Here is a 20,000-nt window from a genome sequence, read left to right on the forward strand (position 1 = left end):
GGGGAGCGAGGCGGGTCAAGGAGGAGGGTGGGGGTGTGGCCCTGAGCAGCTTGCAACCACGGTACCATGCGCTCTGTTTACAGTGGATGTATCGCAATGGCGATGCGCACACAGCCTTTAGCCGTGTTCTGTAAATATTCTAGAACACACGGGAGTCCTGGAGCTCTATATCTAAATATTATCATATAGCCTACATAGATATCTATATCATATAATAATATATTATAACGGCCAAAAGCTGTGTGAGCCGATATTATGAATCTCAAACGACCGCGTTGGGTTCTCCGACGTTCCTGGTTCTTCAACGTCCTCATCAATGTAAAGTAGACTGAACCGCGACAAGGAGGAGAAAGGGATCGTTGCCGGGCAGCGCTTTCCCTCAGCGGGTCTCAAGCGGGAGACATTCGCCGCCAACAATCCCTTTCTCCTCCATGTCGTGGTTCATGTTCTTGAGGGAGTCAAAGCCAAAGTTCCTTCCCCCCAATTCATTCTCAACCTTGGCTGAGATAACCCCCAATACGAGTTTCGTTGTAGAAATACCAGAGACGAGAGTCCGACAGAACGGTTATCCAAATAACAAGGAAGTGTACAACACTTGCGTTACAGTCCTGGAGCTCTATATCTAAATAATATCTTTTTATAATACATAGAAATCTATATCATTTAATACATATTATCACGGCCAAAAGCTGTGTGCGCCTCCAGACGATATAATGAATCACAAACGACTTTGTCGGGTTCTGCGACGTCTCTGGTTCTTCCACTTTCACATCAACCTGAAGTCGACTGAACCGCGCGCTGCCTGCTGCCGGCTGCCCGCTGCCGGGCGATGGTGCCTCGCGGCAACCGGCGGCATGACGCAGTTCATGTACTTCAGCCAGTCAAAGCCAAAGTTCCTTTCCCCCAATTCCTTCTCAACCATGGCTGAGATAACCCCCAATACGAGTCTCGTTGTAGAAATACCAGAGACGAGAGTCCGACGTGTTATGCGCCATAACGCCAAAAGCAGAACGGTTATCCAAATAATAAGGAAGTGTACAACACTTGCGTTACACTCCTGGAGCTCTAAATCTAAATAGTATCATATAATACATAGAAATCTATATCATTTAATACATATTATCACGGCCAAAAGCTGTGTGCGCCTCCAGACGATATTATGAATCACAAACGACTTTGACGGGTTCTGCAACGTCTCTGGTTCTTCCACTTTCACATCAACCTGAAGTCGACTGAACCGCGAGCTGCCTGCTGCCGGCTGCCCGCTGCCGGGCGATGGTGCCTCGCGGCAACCGGCGGCATGTCGCAGTTTATGTACTTCAGCCAGTCAAAGCCAAAGTTCCTTTCCCCAAATTCCTTCTCAACCATGGCTCAGATAACCCCCCCAGCAGTCTCGTTGTGGAAATACAAGACACGTCAAAGAACCGACAAGAAACACTTGCGTTACAGTGTGTGTATTCACACACACACACACACACACACACACACACACACACACACACACACACACACACACACACAGTTGGCGCTCACACGGTCGAGTCTCATTGGCGGGCCAACGTCTCTGGGCGGGCCAGTCAGAGTAAGGGGAGGAGCTGAGATTCCTGATGACGTCATGAATACAGACATTCCAAATCAGCGCACTTGAGCCTCCGTTTTTTCAAAGGCGAGCAGAACTGCTAGTGCTCGTTTTACACCAAACGCAAGTTTTAGCCATTGGGGGACCATAGGCAGGCTAGGGGAACGAATATTTACGTTAGAAAACCTCATAAAGTGAGATTTTCATGTCATGGGACCTTTAACCAGTGATGGAACCTGTTTCTTATTCAAAGGTGTGTGAATGCACGTGCACTGTGTGTGTGTGTGTGTGTGTGTGTGTGTGTGTGTGTGTGTGTGTGTGTGTGTGTGTGTGTGTGTGTGTGTGTGTGTGTGTGTGTGTGTGTGTGTGTGTGTGTGGCCCCTTGTCATCAGAACGTCAGTGCTCGTACTGCAAACGTTTACGTACGTTCACATGTATATGTACTGTACGTGTATGTGCTTGTGTGCCAACGCTTCTCTGTGTGTGTGTGTGCGCGTGTTCCTGTGTGTGCGTGCGTGTGTGTTTGTGTGCGTGTGTGTGTGTATCTGCGTATGTGTGCTTGTGTGTGCCTCCATGTCTGCGTATGTGTGTGTGTGTGTGTGTGTGTGTCTGCGTATGTGGCCGTGAGTTTGTGTGTGTCTGCTTGGGCGTGCATCTATGTGCGTGCATTGGTGTATATGCGTGTGCTTGCGTGTATCTGTGTATATATGTGTGTGCACGTGTGTGCCTTTATATGTGTGCCTGTATGTTGGTGCCTGTATATGCCTGTGTGTGTGTGTGCCTGTATGCGTGCGTGCCTGTATGTGTGTGTGTGTGTGTGTGTGTGTGTGTGTGTGTGTGTGTGTGTGTGTGTGTGTGTGTGTGTGTGTGTGTGTGTGTGTGTGTGTGTGTGTGTGTGTGTGTGTGTGTGTGCGCGTGTGGCCTCCCCCAGAACCTCCACCAGCAGCTGAGCGAGGCGGTGCAGGACGGGGAGATCTGGGTGATGCAGCTCAAGGACACCGAGGACGAGCTGGAGCACAGCCGCGACCGCGTGCAGCAGCAGGCCGGAGACATCCTGCACAAAGCCAGTAAGAGACTGCCTGTCTGTCTGTCTGTCTGTCTGTCTGTCTGTCTGCCTGTCTGTCTGTCTGTCTGTCTGTCTGTCTGTCTGTCTGTCTGTCTGCCTGCCTGCCTGTCTGTCTGTCTGTCTGTCTGTCTGTCTGTCTGTCTGTCTGTCTGTCTGTCTGTCTGTCTGCCTGTCTGTCTGTCTGTCTGTCTGTCTGTCTGTCTGTCTGTCTGTGTTTATGAGGGGTTCACTGGCCCTTGAATGTTTGTTTTCTTTCTCTCTCTCAAGCGCACACACACACACACACACACACACACACACATAAAGAGACAGACCAGACAAACACACTTAGAGACACACACACACACACAGACACACACACACACACACACACACACACACACACACACACACACACACACACACACACACACACACACACACACACACACACACGTAACTCTCTCCAGCAGCAGCAGTCACATGCTGATGCTTTCTGGGCCCCGTTTCCCGATAACGATGGATCTTCGCTCGTACGATCATTCTCCCGATGGATCTTGCGATCCATCGATAATTTCTTTGGAGCGTTTCCCGAAACTCCTCTTAACGTGAACGCGCATTCGCTGCACTCACGACGTCGTAGGATTGTAACTGTCTACTGACACGGTGCTTAAATGGGCTCTGTAGGAGGGGGAGACGCAGGAATGTCGCAGGAAAATTGTGTTAAAAAGGGTTAAAATATATCCCCATCAAGGACAACAGCAGAGTAGCCTACGAAAAAAATAGACTGCAATTATATGAATGCTAAAGACATTAAAACACAATTGATTAGGCTTAAACCGACATATATCAGTCCTAATCCTGAATGCACTGTGCGTTTCACGGCATTTTCCCCCCTGAAATAATTCCATATGACAAAAAATTAAAAATAGCTTGTGTGACAACTACATTTATCTTAATGGGCTGATTTCTGAAACATGCTTTGCGCAGCAAAGAGAGCCGACTTAATCTGATTCCGCATAAGGGTTTCCTTGATTGATAATTTGATTGGCTATAAAAGCCCCTCCGGAAATAGGGTAAGGTATGTATTGATGAGGAATACAACGAAGCCCACCGTCTGGCCCGGTGCATCGTTGAGCGCACGATCGGGAGGTGGAAGTTGCCCTTTAGATGCCTTCACAAGTCAGGCGGAGGGCTCCAGTTTTCGCCGGCCAAGTCATGCGCCGTGATATGTGTGACGGCTATGTTGCACAACATTGCAGCTAAGGCTGGGGTGGCATTGCTTGAACCGGAGGACGCTGAGGACGATGACGACGAGGAAGATCGGTGTGAGGACGGCCTCCCTCATAACTACGCGGCTGGTTTTCATGCGCGTCGAAGAGTGATTGAGACTTTTTTTTAACCCCCTCCACCCTCCCACATGTCACTAAACATTCCCGTCAACGTGACCAATCCCCACCATATCCCAGCCTTTTGCCTGCTCCTTTGCTTGTTTTTTATAATTTATTTTATTTCTTTATTTTTAATTTTTTTAATTGTATTTTATTTTGTACATTATTTTATGCTACGTTTTATGAGTAGCCTATGTCAGTCTGCACAAATCCCCCCACTTTCTCTCACACATTTTGAGTGCCCTGCCTGCGCAAACATTTTCTGGACTGTCCCGTTTTATTTTGGCCATTTTAACATCTTTATTAATAAATTAATTAATAATCTTTATTAATTACCAAACTAAGAACATAAAGGCGCAATGCGTTTTACTAAAACGCATCCAATAGACGGAATGTCCGATGGTGTCGCCACTGAGGCTATAGCTGACGATTCTCTTAGAGTCCTACGAGTACCTACGAGCACCCCTGGAGTACTCGTTAGCTACGAGCGTTTTCAAGACGTTCGTTCCCCACGATGCTTTCGGGAAACGCGGTGAAAACTCTACGATGCCCTTTCGACGCACTTCACGATCCACTTAGGCTAACGACGCTTTCGGGAAACGGGGCCCTGGTCTCAGCAGCCTCACCTGGTCTGAGTCTGATTGGACTCTGGGGCTGGGGGAGGCTGCACACCTGTTGCTCGTTGACCAATCAGTGGTCAGCAGGTTGAACCACACGCTGAGAGATGTCCCCTCACTGTTTATCACTGACTGTTAATGCTGACTGTTTTTAACTTAATGTTATGACTGACTGTTTATAACTTAGAATTTTACTTATTGATCATTATTTATTGTTATTACTTATCGTCATTACCTATTGTTTATAACTGAATGTTTCTGACTTAATGTTATGACTAACTGTTTATAGCTTAGTATTTTATTTATTGATTATTATTTATTGTTATTACTTATCATCATTACCTATTGTTTATAACTGAATGTTTATAACTTATTGTTATTAGTTAATGTTTATGACTTATTGTTTATTACTGATTGTTATTTCTTCATGTTTCTTACTGATTGTTAATAACTTGTTGTTTATTACTTAATGTTTATAACTTATTGTTATTATTTATTGTCATTACTTAATTTGTGTAACTTATTGTTATACTGTGTATTACTTAATGTTCATAACTTATTGTTAATACTAAATGTTTACCGTCTCCCCCCCAGGTCAGATCGGCAGCCTCCAGGCCACCCAGATGTCCCACGAGACCACCATCCGGGACCTGGACCAGGAGCAGGGCCGTCTGAAGGAGGCCATGTCCCGGCTGGAGGGCGAGCGCGAGGCCCTGCTGAACCAGAGCCAGGCCGCCGACGACGCGCACCGCCAGCAGGTGCTGAAGCTGGAGCAGGTGAGGGTTTCTGGTTGGGAGGGGTTCTGTTTATGAATGACTTTATATTAATGACTGTTCAATGCTTACTGTTTATGAATGACTGTTTAGTGCTCACTGTTTATGTATGACTGTTTAGTATTTTGTGTTTATTTCTTACTGTTTATGACTGACTGTTCAATGCTTACTGTTTATGACTTGTTTATTCCTTAATGTATGTAACTTATTGTTTGACTGACTGTTTAAGAATGGCAGTATTGACTCCTCCCCCTCCTCCCTCTCCCCTCTCTCCCTCTCTCCCCCTCTCCTCCTCCCTCCCCCTCCTCCTCCCCCACTCTCCCCCCCACCCCCCCCCAACTCGTCCCCCTCTCCCCCCACTCCCTCCCCCCACCCCCCCTCCCCCTCTCCTCCTCCCCCCAACTCTCCTCCCCCCCTCCCCCACCTCACCCCTCCTCCCCTCTCCTCCCCCCCCCCCCCTCCACAGACTCTCCGCGAGGAGCACCAGCGGTATGAGAAGGAGCTGTTCCTGCTGCGGGGGCGCTACGAGGACGAGGCGCTGCGCTTCCAGGAGGCGCAGGTGCGCGCCCTGGAGGAGGTAGAGGAGCGGCAGCGGGCCCTGAGGGAGGAGGTCCGGCAGGAGAAGGAGGAGGAGAAGGAGGTGCTGATGACGGTGAGGGTTGAGACCGCAGTCCTCTTCAAGAAAAATAAAGCCCTTTTAATTCCATTTTTACATTTACATTCAGGGCGTTTAGCAGACGCTTTTTTCAAAGCGACTCACAATAAGTATTTGTCAGGAGAAAGAAAATTAAGCGGTATTTAGGCCTTTACATTCCCATTGGAACATGGGAAAAATGTTACATGTTTATAACCTTCTGTAATTACTGAATGTTTATAACTTATTGTTATTTGTTTTTTTCAATGAAGATGACATTAGAGTAATCAGAAATTCAGTCTGTACATTCATAATGTGTTAAATGACTGTTCTAGCTGGAAACGGCAGATTTTTAATGGAATATCTAGGTGTATAGAGAACCATATCCAGCCACCATCACTCATGTGTTCTAATGGTACATTGTTTAATCGTGTTAAAAGGCTAATTGATGATTAGAATGATTAGAAAACGTTTGAATAAAAGTGTAAGTTTTCGTGGAAAACATGAATTTTCTGGGTGACAACACAACTTTTGAACGGCAGTATCATCGTTCCAATTTTACTGCTAATTACAGCTCGGTTCTGATGCTACGTTCATTCAAGCTGCGTGTTACTTGCGCAACAAACGCTGTCCATTGACAGTGTATTTCACAATAAGGTTTTTCACTATATAAGCTTTTTCACAATAAAAGCCCTTTTGGCAGTTTTAACTATATTTTCTCATTGGTCCTTCGTTCCCCGTTTTCCCTTTTCCAACCAATAGAAACTATGCCATAATAGTCATTCCTCCTCGTCCTTCCCCTACTTTCTCATTGGTCCTTTTCCCCTTTTCGACCAATAGAAACTGAGCCAGGAGTTTGAGATCAAGCGGTTGTCTCTGGAGGAGCAGAGGGACCACCTGCAGCAGCAGCTGGACAGCCTGAAGGACGAGCTGTCTGCCAAACTCAACATGGCCAACCAGGAGGTGAGGGGCAGCAGCAGGTTGGTTGGTAACTGAAAGGTTGCTGGTTCAATCCCCAGCTCCTACCGAATCAGCTACGGGGAGCCGAGGCACCACATGTGAAGCTATAAGATGCTCTGTTAACTTTGCCACTTTTTGTGTAGAGAGAGAGGGCAGCTCGTGGATCAGGAGGTTGACTTGTAATCACGAGGTTGCTGGTTTGATCCCCTGGCTCCTCCTCGGGGAGTGTCGAGGTGTCCCTGAGCAAAGCAAGTGACCCTCACTGCTCCCGGCGAGCTGGCTGTCACCATAGGTGGTCGACTCCGCCGTCGGTCTGTGAATGGGTGATTGTTAGGATATTGTAAAGCGCTAGATAAATGCAGTCCATTAAGGAGATGTGTCATTAACGTTGTACATTCTCAACTCTTCATTAGATAGATAGATAACAACTTTGTTCAACTCCTTTGACTTCCTTTTAACAGGCCAGCAGCAGTAGAAAACACAGGATAAGATCTCTCTCTCTCTCTCTCTCTCTCTCTCTCTCTCTCTCTCTCTCCAACCTTCTCTCTCTCTCTCTCTCTCTCCAACCTTCTCTCTCTCTCTCTCTCTCTCTCTCTCTCTCTCTCTCTCTCTCTCTCTCTCTCTCTCTCTCTCTCTTTTCTCTCTCTTTTCTCTCTCTTGCCCAGACAGGGCAAACAGGCTTATTTTAGCAGAGACCGGAGACGTTGTATACATTATCCTGCTTATTGCAAGGCTACTCGCCAAAACGTAAAAAGATAACTTTGAATACGCTGGTGTTCATAAGTTACCGGACTACTTGCGGAGTGATACCACAGACGTGAATTAGAGGCAAAAAAATTCACTTTCCGTGTGATTAGCACTGTGTAATTTGTAAGGGATAATGTATAGAACGCCAGTCATTATCGGGAAAATAAGCCCCGACAGGGCGAACAGAACAGTGTCTTGCTTCGCCCTGAAGGGGCTTATTTTCGATAATGACTGGCGTTCTATACATTACCCCTTACTTATTACACGGCTACTTGCCAAACCGAAAATATACTTTATACAATTTATTTGTTACCAGCATTCGTAGTGTTAATCAGCAGAGAAATGGTCCGCCAAAGACGTTGACGTCGCTTAGCAGCCGAGTACGCTGGGGTGGATAAGTTACAATAAGTTATAATTGACAGCTGAACGTTGGGAAGGCCCATTCAAGCGAATGGAAGGGTAATGAAGCGTGGCGTAGCATTCTGTCTGACCCTCGCGGTGTCCCTGGGTGTGCTTCTGGTTGTTGTCCCTCAGGTGTCTCACCTCCAGGAGCAGGTGAGGGAGAGCGAGCACAAGCTGGGCTCGGCCCAGGGACAGATCGGCTGCCTCAAGGACACCCAGGAGAAGTTGAAGGTGGAGCTGGACGCGACGAGGGGCCGGGTCCGTGAGACCAGCAACCTCCTGACCGACCTACAGGTGGGCTACAGTTGCTAACGTGCTAATGTCGCTAAAGTGCTAATTTCGCTAACGTGCTAATGTCGCTAACGTGCTAATTTTACTAACGTGCTAATGTCGCTAACATGCTTATGTTGCTACCAGGATAGTGGCTGCTCCAGTGTGCTAATGTTGCTACCGTGCTAATGTCCCTACCGTGCTAATGAATGCTCACGTAGAGAGAGAGAGAGAGAGAGAGAGAGAGAGAGAGAGAGAGAGAGAGAGAGAGAGAGAGAGAGAGAGAGAGAGAGAGAGAGAGAGAGAGAGAGAGAGAGAGAGAGAGAGAGAGAGAGAGAGAGAGAGAGAGAGAGAGAGATGCTGAGGTCCAGGTGTTAGAGATTGTGGGCGTGCGAGCTGGGGAAGATAATGAGTGAGCGACAGGGAACAGGACAGATGGTAGAGGATGAGAGAGTGGAGAATACCCCACTGATTGTACTGAGACGGAGAACAAGAAACCGCTGAGTTTGAGAATAGGGCGTGATAAGAGCTGAACTGAAGAGACCTCTAGACAACAGCTAGCATGTTAGTCTAGTTCCAGCTACCTAGAGAGAGAGAGAGAGAGAGAGAGAGAGAGAGAGAGAGAGAGAGAGAGAGAGAGAGAGAGAGAGAGAGAGAGAGAGAGAGGGAGAGGGAGAGAGATGGAATGTTGAAACGTCATGAAAGACGTTTAATTAAAAATGGAAGATTTCAAATGTTGAGGAGGGGGAAGGTGGGGGATGGAAGAAAAAAGGCTGAGAGTCACATCTGGGCTTGAATACGAGGAGCAGATAAACAAAGCAATGCCTGGGGGGAGGGTGAATGGATGAATGTGGTGAATGATTGGATGGAGACAAAAGAAAAATGACTATTAGCACTAGGGAGGTCTGGGGACCGGAGATAAAGAGAGAGAGACAGAGAGACAGAGATGGAGAGAGAAAGACGAGGTAAAAGGTAATTATGAGAGACAGAGAGACAGTAAAGGGAGGAGATAGAGGCAGTAAAGTGAAGGAGCTGGGTATGATGAAGAATAGTATAGTGTAGCGTAGTATAGTATTAGTACATAAGCTGAGCATAGCTCTTTAAAGTATGGTAGCTGAACAAAGTATAGTGTAGCATAGTATCATGTAGCATAGCGTAATGTATTGTAGCATAGTATAGAAACTGAACAAAGTGTAGCATAGTATAGTGTAGTATAGAAGCTGAGCATAGTATGGACTGATATTGATACTGATGATACTGGTATTTTGGACTGATGGTTTCCCACCGGCTAAAATCCTTTATTATTCTGTGTGTGTGAGTGTGCGTGTGCGTCTGCGTGTGTAGGACTATACCATACTACGCTCAGCTTGTATACTACACTACGGTATACTATACTACGTTTAGCAACTCCACTTTATGAAACTATGCTCAGTCTATGTACGATACCATGCTATGCTAAACTACGCTCAGCTACTATGCTACGCTCACCTCGTATACTACATACACTACGCTGAACTAAGCTACGTTAAGCTAATGTTGTGTTCCTGTTGTAGGAGGAGATAGAGAGTGAGAAGCAGCAGCACGAGGCAAGGCTCCTGTCCATCCGAACGGAGGAGAAACAGCGGATGGACAAGATGGCCGACGACCTCGACCTGAAATGGACGGAGGCGTTGCGGTAAATGTTAACTTCATCGAGATCCAAATATAACACAAAGTATACAGAAAAACATAAAATAAATTACACATAGCTCACATGTGTGCTCAATGGTTAAAATATGTACGGATGTTGGCTCCAATATTTCCAAAGGCTGGAGGAATACCTTGTCTCCAGCCTTGTCTTAACAGTGCCAATTTTCAGATCTGTACTCTTTTACGAAAGCCCTTAATTCTCTTGTGAAATGTGTGCTTGGAGTTTTCTCGATGTTGTGTGCTTATCAATCGACATTTTCACAATGTGCATGAGGCTTCATGCAGTTCAGGAATGTCAGCGGCTCAACGGGATAATGCCGTGTACTGGTGATCCTTAGGTTGAGACTCATTAGGTTGAGATTCTTGGAAACTCATTAGTTTCCAAGAATCGGTCTGCCAAGACACAGTATGGCATTAAGGGGAACTTCTTCATTAACGATTTTTCCTTCATAATTAACTCTGTCATATTTATATTTCTTCTGTTAGTGCTCTTGACAACAAATGTTTAATTTCCCCAGAATTTCAAAGATTTTTCAGGTATTTGCTTTTAAGAAAGCCCTTAATTCACTTGAGAAATGTGTGCTTTGAGTTTTCTGGTTCTTGTGTGCTTATCAATCGACATTTTGACCATGTGAATGAGGCTGCTGTTCAGGTTTGTCGTGGCTCAATGGGATAATGCCTTGTACAGGTGATCCTTAGTTTGAGAGTTCAAATCCCGATCAGAAAATTATGAACATGCTGAACATGACATTCGGCCATTATTTGATATGTCATATTTATAGATCTTCCATTAGAGTGTCCTTGACTTTTCATTTTGCTCTGACCCCGTTAATCACCGCTTGCGGTTATATTTAAATATTATTTTGAGTACATATCCACACTAAGATCAGACTTAACTTGATTTGAGATGTTCTGATTCATACGCTACCTCTCCCATGGTTATGCTAAACTGTTTATTTTTATTTTTTTATTGTTATTATACAGGCCTATATATTTTTTATTATTATCTTTAACTTAAAATAAAACTAAAATGTTGCTTACGTGTTGAGCTGTATAATGTACTGATATTCTGTTCCAAATAAACGTTTAAATACAAATAAATATCTATATATAGGCAAAATATTTTAATATTATATTAATCTTAAAAATACTTTTATACAAACCTAAAAAAAAAAACTGCTTCTGTTCTGCAGTTTGTAGAGTTTATAGAGAGTTTGCCGGCTAACAACAGACCGGCTGGTTGAAGAAATAGATATTATATTTGTGGGTGATAGGCCCCAATTGGTCTATTTGGAATGGAACAGACCATTCAAACCATACAAAGAGTGAGCATTGTGGAGACTGTCATCTCATTTTGTGGAGCAGCTTCTGTTTGTGTGTGTGTGTGTGTGTGTGTGTGTGTGTGTGTGTGTGTGTGTGTGTGTGTGTGTGTGTGTGTGTGTGTGTGTGTGTGTGTGTGTGTGTGTGTGTGTGTGTGTGTGTGTGTGTGTGCTGTCTCTCTCTGTCTCTCTCATTCTATTTCTCACTATCTCTCACTCTTCCTCTCTCTCTCAGTGTCTTTCAGAGCATTTCCATTCATCTGTTTTCTATGCATTAATTCAATATGTGCTATAAAAAAAAAACAGAGACAATGCTGAAAAATACAGATTGAGCGAAGCCATGATGAAACGACGTGAAAGCACAGAAAGCACAGAAATCACGCAATGAACAGAGATATCACCATAATTTCCAGAGAGCTGAACGCTGTAAAATGAGGCGTTCAAAGCACACTCATATTACCCCGCCGTCACCCAAGTATTTAATTTCATCCGTTTAAAGGTGACATTTTATACCACTATATATATGTGAGCTGTTACAAGCCGTTTGGAATATTGGCCTCTTCTGACATCACTAGTGGGCGTGTCCACCTAGATGTGTGCTGGACAGATCAGTCTGCCAGCCTACCCAGTGGACTGAAGCCAGGGTTGCTAATCCGTCATATAACTAGAAGGACACGCCCACTTGTAATGTCAGAAGAGGCAGATTTGTGTTGTATTTGTTAATCACACTCACTCCTGAATGAAGAATGAGCGCCACCTGGTGTTTGTTTTGATGGATTGACTCTGGATTTTCTCCCTCTTTATCTGTCCCCCTCTTCTCTCTCCCTCTCTCTCCCTCTTGTGTGTTTGCTTACTGTTACCTATCTCTCTCTCTCTCTCGCTCTCGCTTTCTCTCTCTCTCTCTCTCTCTGTCTCTGTCTCTTTCTTTCTCTCTCTCTCTTTCTCTCTCTCTTTCTCTCTCTCTCTCTCTCTGTCTCTGTCTCTTTCTTTCTCTCTCTCTCTTTCTCTCTCTTTCTCTCTCTCTCTGTCTCTGTCTCTCTCTCTCTCTCTCTCTCTCTCTCTCTCTCTCTCTCTCTCTCTCTCTCTCTCTCTCTCTCTCTCTCTCTCCCCCCCCACTTCTTCTTCCTCTTCTTCTTCTTCCTCCTCTTCTTCCTTCCTCCCTCTCCCTCCCTCTCCCTCTCCCTCCCTCCTTCCTCCTCCAGGGAGGAGCTGCGCCTCCTTCGGGAGGAGCTGAACGAGGAGCACGAGGCGGAGAAGCAGGCCGTGCTGGGACAGCTGTCCCAGCAGAAGGAGCTGGAGGTGATGGCTGCCCGGGAGAGCTGGCAGAGGAGGGTGGAGGACCTGCTGGAGCAGGTAGACACACACACACACACACACACACACACACACACACACACACACACACACAGGTGCGCGCGAGAGCCTGCATGCACACACAAATGCACGTAAGCACACATGCACACACACACGTGCACACACCAGCACACGTATGAACGCAAACACGCACACACATAAACATGCGTTCACGCAAACATGAACCTGCCCGCATATAAGCACGCACAAACATGCACCAACGCACGTGCACACATCTGCACACACACACATAGCCACACAAGCACACACACACACACACACACACACACACACACACACACACGTGCGCGCTCAAGGATGCTAGCCAGACACTCACATGCACCCGTATAAACCCACGGGCAAGGAAGTGGAAACACACACGCGCAAACAAGCAGTTGCATACACACAAACACACACAAACACAGATGCAAACATATTAAGACACACGTGTTTGCAAGTGCAAGCACACACATGTGCACACACGCACACACGCACATGCACACAGACGCATGCACGTGCACAAACTCACACGTATGAACACACGCATGCATTGCGTATCCGACCTCCCGACGGAGAACTTTGAATGTTTGAGGGGTCTTCATAGTTACGAAGTCAGATTACGGAGTCGGAGTAGTATAATTTGGCCTTTAGCTGGGATGTCTGGTATCCACTTACAAAAGGGGGGTGTTGATGAACAATGTGACTGAGTTTGGTGATCAAGGAATTATTGATGAGTGATAATAATTGATCAAGTTTGCCACGGAGCCCGGTCGGGCACAGCCCGAACAAACTACGTCGCAGCCCCCCTCTCTTCATCCCATGGGCCCACCACCTGTTGGAAGACCCGTTGGGGTCGGGTGCGCAGCCACATGGGTGGCAGCGAAGGTCAGGGGTCTCGACGGACCAGACCCGGGCAGCAGAAGCTGGCTCTGGGGACGTGGAACGTCACCTCGCTGTGGGGAAAGGAACCGGAGCTTGTGAGGGAGGTGGAGCGCTATCAGTTAGATCTGGTGGGGCTTACCTCTACGTTGGACTCTATTCTTCTCCGGAGTTGCCGAGGGCGTGAGGCGCCGGGCGGGTGTGGGGATACTCATAAATCCCCGGCTGAGCGCCGCGGTGTTGGAGTTTACCCCGGTAGACAAGAGGGTCGCCTCCCTGCGCCTAAGGGTTGTAGGGGGGGAAAACTCTGACTGTTGTTTGTGCGTATGCACCAAACAGCAGTTGAGAGTACTCAGCCTTCTTGGAGAACCTGAATGGAGTCCTGTATGGGGCTCCAGTAGGGGACCCCGTAGTTCTGCTGGGAGACTTCAACGCCCACGTGGGCAACGATGGAGACACCTGGAGAGGCGTGGTGGGGAGGAACGGCCTCCCTGATCTAAACCCGAGCGTAGGGCTGGGCGATATATCGAATATATGCGATGTATCGCGAGGTGTTCTCCAGGGGATGTATAAAATGCCCCTGTCGCGAACATCGAATACAAATTGGCACGTAATCTGTTTCCTTTTGCCGCCGCCGGCATACTCATTGTGCGTTCACAGTACACCAAACGCGACGGGGCGACAAAATCCCATATAAAGTGAACGTAGACGCGTATCGGGCGAATTCTTCGCGAGAGAAAACCGGCAACAAGTTTTGATTTGTCGCGCCACACTTTCGCCGTGCACAGGCGAGCACGTTCACGAGGATTTGTGGCGCGACAAATTCGCTCGAGTTGAAATGTATTTTAATTTCTCGTGATGACAGCCAATCAGCGTGGCCACTGAGTGACATGTGTAACGTAAACAGCCAATCAGCGTTCAACCGTCAAACTCAGTGCAGTGCAGTCCGGGGTGAACTGCAGCATGGAGGAGAAAGTGATTGTTGCTGTTTGCGACTCCCGGAGCTCTATATATAATAGTATATAATATAATATAATTGTATAATATCACGGCCAAAAGCTCTGTGCGCCTCCGACGTCTCTCCCTCTTCCACAAAAGGTAAAGACATGCAATGGCACAAACACACTCACTCCCCCAGCCGGTTGCGAGTCCGCGAGATTCTCATGGACGCGCGTGTGTGACGTAGTCTGGACGGCGCGCTGCTGTAGGTGTGTGTACCTCCGACCGGTGAGTGAGAACAGCAAGAGAAAAAAGGATGGAAACTGAGGATTTCGTTTTGAAAAAGAATAGCATTGGATCCGTCGTCTGGCAGTGTATATATAATAATTATTATGCAAACAGTTAATAAATAATTAACGGTTTGAATAAATGCTGTGTTGGTAAATCTAACTTTCTGTGATTTTCCTTTTCTTATGTGCAAGTTCTAAATTGTTCCAATACAAAGCACTAATGAGTTTAAACAATATGTTGTTTCATGTAATCTACATGCAGACTTATATTTCAGAAATACTAGAATTTTTACTGACGTAACATTATGCCAGACATGGTTGAATCGAGCATTTATGATGTGCTCTAGAGGAGATTCAAAATATATCGAAATATATATTGTGTATCGAGATATAGTAAAAAAATGTAGAGATATTCATTTTGGCCCATATCGCCCAGCCCTACCCGAGCGGTCGTTTGTTATTGGACTTCTGTGCTAGTCATGGATTATCCATAACGAACACCATGTTCGAACATAAGGGTGCTCATAAGTGTACCTGGTACCAGAGTACCCTAGGCCGAAGATCGATGATGGATTTCGTGATCGTGTCATCTGATCTGAGGCCGCATGTTTTGGACACTCGGGTTAAGAGAGGGGCGGAACTGTCAACCGACCACCATCTGGTTGTGAGTTGGAGCAGGGAATGGGGGAAATTTCCGGATAGACCTGGTAAGCCCAAACGAGTAGTGCGGGTGAATTGGGAACGTCTGGAGGAGGCCCCTGTCCTAGGTATCTTCAACTCACACCTCCGGCGGAGTTTTTCTGGCATTCCTGTGGAGGTTGGGGGCATTGAGCCGGAGTGGGCGGTGTTCAAAGCCTCCATTGCTGAAGCTGCGGTGGCTAGCTGTGGCCTCAGGGTCTTAGGCTCCTCAAGGGGCGGTAACCCTCGGACACCGTGGTGGACACCGGTGGTCAGGGAAGCCGTCCGATTGAAGAAGGAGGCCTTCCGGGATATGATATCCTGGAGGACTCCTGACTCGGTTGCAGGGTACCGACAGGCTCGAAGGGCTGCAGCTGCTGCCGTGTCGGAGGCTAAGCAGCGGGTGTGGAGAGGTGTTCGGAGAGGCCATGGAGAAGGACTTTCGGTCGGCACCAAAGTGTTTCTGGAAGACTATCCGGCACCTCAGGAGGGGGAAACAGGGAACCATCCAAGCTGTGTACAGTAAGGATGGGACTCTGTTGACCTCAACTGAGGAGGTCGTCGGACGTTGGAAGGAACACTTCGAGGAACTCCTGAATCCGAATAACACGCCCTCTATGTTGAAGGCAGAGCTCGAGGTTGATGGTGTTTCGTCGTCAATTTCCCTGGTGGAGGTCACTGAGGTAGTCAAACATCTCCGCAGTGGCAAAGCCCCAGGGATTGATGAGATCCAGCCAGAAATGCTAAAGGCTCTGGGTGTTGAGGGGCTGTCATGGTTGACACGCCTATTCAACATCGCGTGGGAGTCGGGTACAGTGCCAAAGGAGTGGCAAACCGGGGGGTTGGTTCCCCTGTTCAAAAAGGGGGACCAGAGAGTGTGTGCCAATTACCGGGGTATCACACTTCTCAGCCTCCCTGGTAAAGTCTACTCCAAGGTGCTGGAAAGGAGGGTTCGGCCGATCGTCGAACCTCAGATTGAAGAGGAACAATGCGGTTTTCGCCTCGGACGTGGAACTACGGACCAGGTCTTCACTCTCGCAAGGATCCTGGAGGGGGCCTGGGAGTATGCCCATCCGGTCTACATGTGTTTTGTGGATCTGGAGAAGGCGTATGACCGGGTCCCCCGGGAGAAACTGTGGGAGGTGCTGCGGGAGTATGGGGTAAGGGGGTCTCTCCTCAGGGCCATCCAATCTCTCTACTCCCAAAGCGAGAGCTGTGTTCGCGTCCTCGGCAGCCAGTCAGTTACGTTCTCAGTGGGTGCTGGTCTGCGCCTTGTCACCAATCCTGTTTGTGATATACATGGACAGGATATCGAGGCGTAGTCGTGGTGGGGAGGGGTTGCAGTACGGTGGTCTGAGGATCTCGTCACTGCTTTTTGCAGATGATGTGGTCCTCATTGGATCATCGGCCTGTGACCTTCAGCACTCACTGGATCGGCTGGCGGCCGAGTGTGAAGCGGCTGGGATGAAGATTAGCACCGCTAAATCTGAGGCCATCACTCTTAGCAGGAAACCGGTGGATTGCTTACTCCGGGTAGGAAATGAGTCCTTAGCCCAAGTGAAGGAGTTCAAGTACCTCGGGGTCTTGTTCGCGAGTGAAGGTACTATGGAGCGTGAGATTGGCCGGAGAATCGGAGCAGCGGGGGCGGTATTGCGTTCGCTTTACCGCACCGTTGTAACGAAAAGAGAGCTGAGCCGCAAGGCAAAGCTCTCGATCTACCGGTCGATCTTCGTTCCTATCCTAACCTATGGTCATGAGGGTTGGGTGATGACCGAAAGGACGAGATTGCGGGTACAAGCGGCCGAGATGAGTTTTCTCAGAAGGGTGGCTGGCGTCTCCCTTAGGGATAGGGTGAGAAGCTCAGCCATCCGTGAGGAACTCGGATTAGAGCCGCTGCTCCTTTACTTAGAAAGGAGTCAGCTGAGGTGGTTCGGGCATCTGGTAAGGATGCCCACTGGGCGCCTCCCTTGGGAGGTGTTTCAGGCACTTCCAGTGGGGAGGAGACCTCGGGGAAGACCCAGGACTAGGTGGAGAGATTACATCTCAACACTGGCCTGGGAACGCCTCGGGATCCCCCGGTCAGAGCTGGTCAATGTAGCCCGGGAAAGGGATGTCTGGGGTCCCCTGCTTGAGCTGCTCCCCCCGCGACCCGACCCCGGATAAGCGGACAAAGATGAGATGAGATATAATAGATGATAATAATTAATATTGTTTACTTCCTTGTTACAACATGGTTGTCAGGTGAGCTTGAAGTAAATGTCTCTGCTTTGCTGCTTTGCTGACATGGTTGCAAAGCAAATGTCTCTGCTTTGCAACCATGCTCTGCTTGCTGACTGTTTAGCGAGTGGGTCAAATTAAGCCACACGCCACACACACTCTACCACTCGCTCTCTCTCTCACTCTCACACACACACACACACACACGCACGCACACATTGACACACACACAAACGCACACATAGACACACCGAGAAACAATCAAACGCAGACACACACACATACAAACACACACAAACAGAATTACAAACACACACAGACCAACACATACACTCACAAACACAGACAAACACACACACACACAGAACAACACACACACACACACAGACACACACGCAGACACAGCCCCTGGGATGGACCGTAACACAGGTGCTGGTACTGCTGCGGTCCTTTCAGCTTCATACAATTTCTTTTTCATTTCGTTGGCCGTTTGATGTGCAAGCAGATGTCCAGATCAGCCCAGATCAGCCTCAACTACGGCCTCAAAAAAAACGAAACTTCAGCCTCAACTTTAGCCTTAACATTAGCCTCGTCACAAGCCCCACCATTAGCCTCAACATTAGCCTCAACAGAAGCCTCAATAGTAGCCTCAATAGTAGCCTCAACATTAGCCTCAAAAGTAGCCTCCACATTAACCTCAACATGAGCCTCACAGTAGCCTCAATATTAGCCTCAAAATCAGCCTCAACCTTAGCCTCAATATTAGCCTCAACATCAGCCTGAACATTATCCTCAACATAAGAACTAACAGTAGACTTGTTAGCATTAGCATCAACATTAGCCTCAACTGTGTGTGTGTGTGTGTGTGTGTGTGTGTGTGTGTGTGTGTGTGTGTGTGTGTGTGTGTGTGTGTGTGTGTGTGTGTGTGTGTGTGTGTCATCACAGTGAAGTTTCATCACAGTGATTGATTTTCCCCTGTGATGTTTTATTGAATTCATTCATTTGATTTATTCAAGGAAGGAATGCTTCAAAGTGTGTGTCTGTGCGTGTTTGTTTAGTGTGCGATTATGAACCTAGGCATGATGCCTCAAACGAGTTTGTCTTTGCATAGGTTAGGGTAAGATTGAGTGTGCTTTTACATTTTTATAACTGAAATGACACGGATACATATGTATAAAAATATAATTATATATATATAAGATAATAATATTTTATTAATGTGTTCACAATATATGACAATAAAATCGACAAAATCATAAAACTTTTGGGTTACATTTATCTAGCCGAAATGACACAGACACATTCAAGATAAACGGTTACATATAAAAATTATAATAAAATATGTATGTATCTACAATATTGACAACAAATTGACAAAATCATACAACTTTTAGATGACCTTTATCCAGCTGAAATTACACAAAGACACATACAGGATATACGCTAATATATAGAAAATAATAATGTTATATTAATGTATCTACAATACATGACAACAAATAGACAAAATCATACAACTTTTAGATGACCTCTATCCAGCTGAAATGACACAAAGACACATAGAGGGTATACCTTAATATATGAAAATAATAATATTATATTCATGAATTTACAAAATATGACAACAAATCAACAAATTCATACAACTTTAAGATTACATTTATCTAAAGAGAGTCAAAGACATACGCTAATATACAATATATAAATAATATTAAATTAAAATAGTAATAATATATGACAACAAACTGACAAAGATATAAAAAATTACATTTAACCATCTGAAAAGACTCAGACAAATACAAGGTATATGCTAAAATACAATATATGAACAATAAAATGAAAATAGTAATAATATATGACAGAAAACTGACCAAGTTATACAACATGACACAACTCCATTACATAAACTCGAACATAACAAAACATGAATAACACAAACGACATGGCGTTTGTTTTATGGAACGCTTCCTTTTGAAGGACGATTCTACTTTGTGCCACTCCTGTTCCCCCTAGCGACGGAGTGTCACAGCAGGATAATCTCACATCCGTCGCCGACAGCAACACATAATTGCTGGGTTCTTATCTGGTTTCTAGAGAGAGGGCTGCGTCCTTCACTGTCTAATGTGGATGTTTAGCTCAGTCAAAAGGGATCATGAGTCTGTGAGCGCTGCGCTTGCTAAATATTTGCGTGTGTGTGTGTGTGTGTGTGTGTGTGTGT

The 20,000-nt window shown here is 46.5% G+C and overlaps 1 protein-coding gene across 3 annotated transcripts in view; it reads left to right on the top strand.

Moving 5' to 3' along the window:
* Positions 1–20,000, top strand: part of fam184aa (family with sequence similarity 184 member Aa) — a 51,787-nt gene that overhangs the window by 15,869 nt on the left and 15,918 nt on the right. For 2 of the 3 annotated variants that reach the window (XR_003977228.1, XM_030359969.1), the window contains exons 8-15: positions 1,972–1,974; positions 2,511–2,646; positions 5,227–5,408; positions 5,872–6,057; positions 6,880–7,002; positions 8,281–8,442; positions 9,972–10,093; positions 12,629–12,779. Coding sequence is in view for 2 of the 3 variants with exons in the window: in XM_030359969.1 (XP_030215829.1) it covers positions 1,972–1,974; positions 2,511–2,646; positions 5,227–5,408; positions 5,872–6,057; positions 6,880–7,002; positions 8,281–8,442; positions 9,972–10,093; positions 12,629–12,779 (1,065 nt within the window). In the remaining variant the exon portion in view is untranslated. The remainder of the gene's footprint in view (positions 1–1,971; positions 1,975–2,510; positions 2,647–5,226; positions 5,409–5,871; positions 6,058–6,879; positions 7,003–8,280; positions 8,443–9,971; positions 10,094–12,628; positions 12,780–20,000) is intronic. The other variant, XM_030359970.1, reaches the window with a different exon arrangement.

The sequence above is a fragment of the Gadus morhua genome, chromosome 7 (assembly GCF_902167405.1).
Source record: "Gadus morhua chromosome 7, gadMor3.0, whole genome shotgun sequence".
NCBI lineage: Eukaryota > Metazoa > Chordata > Actinopteri > Gadiformes > Gadidae > Gadus > Gadus morhua.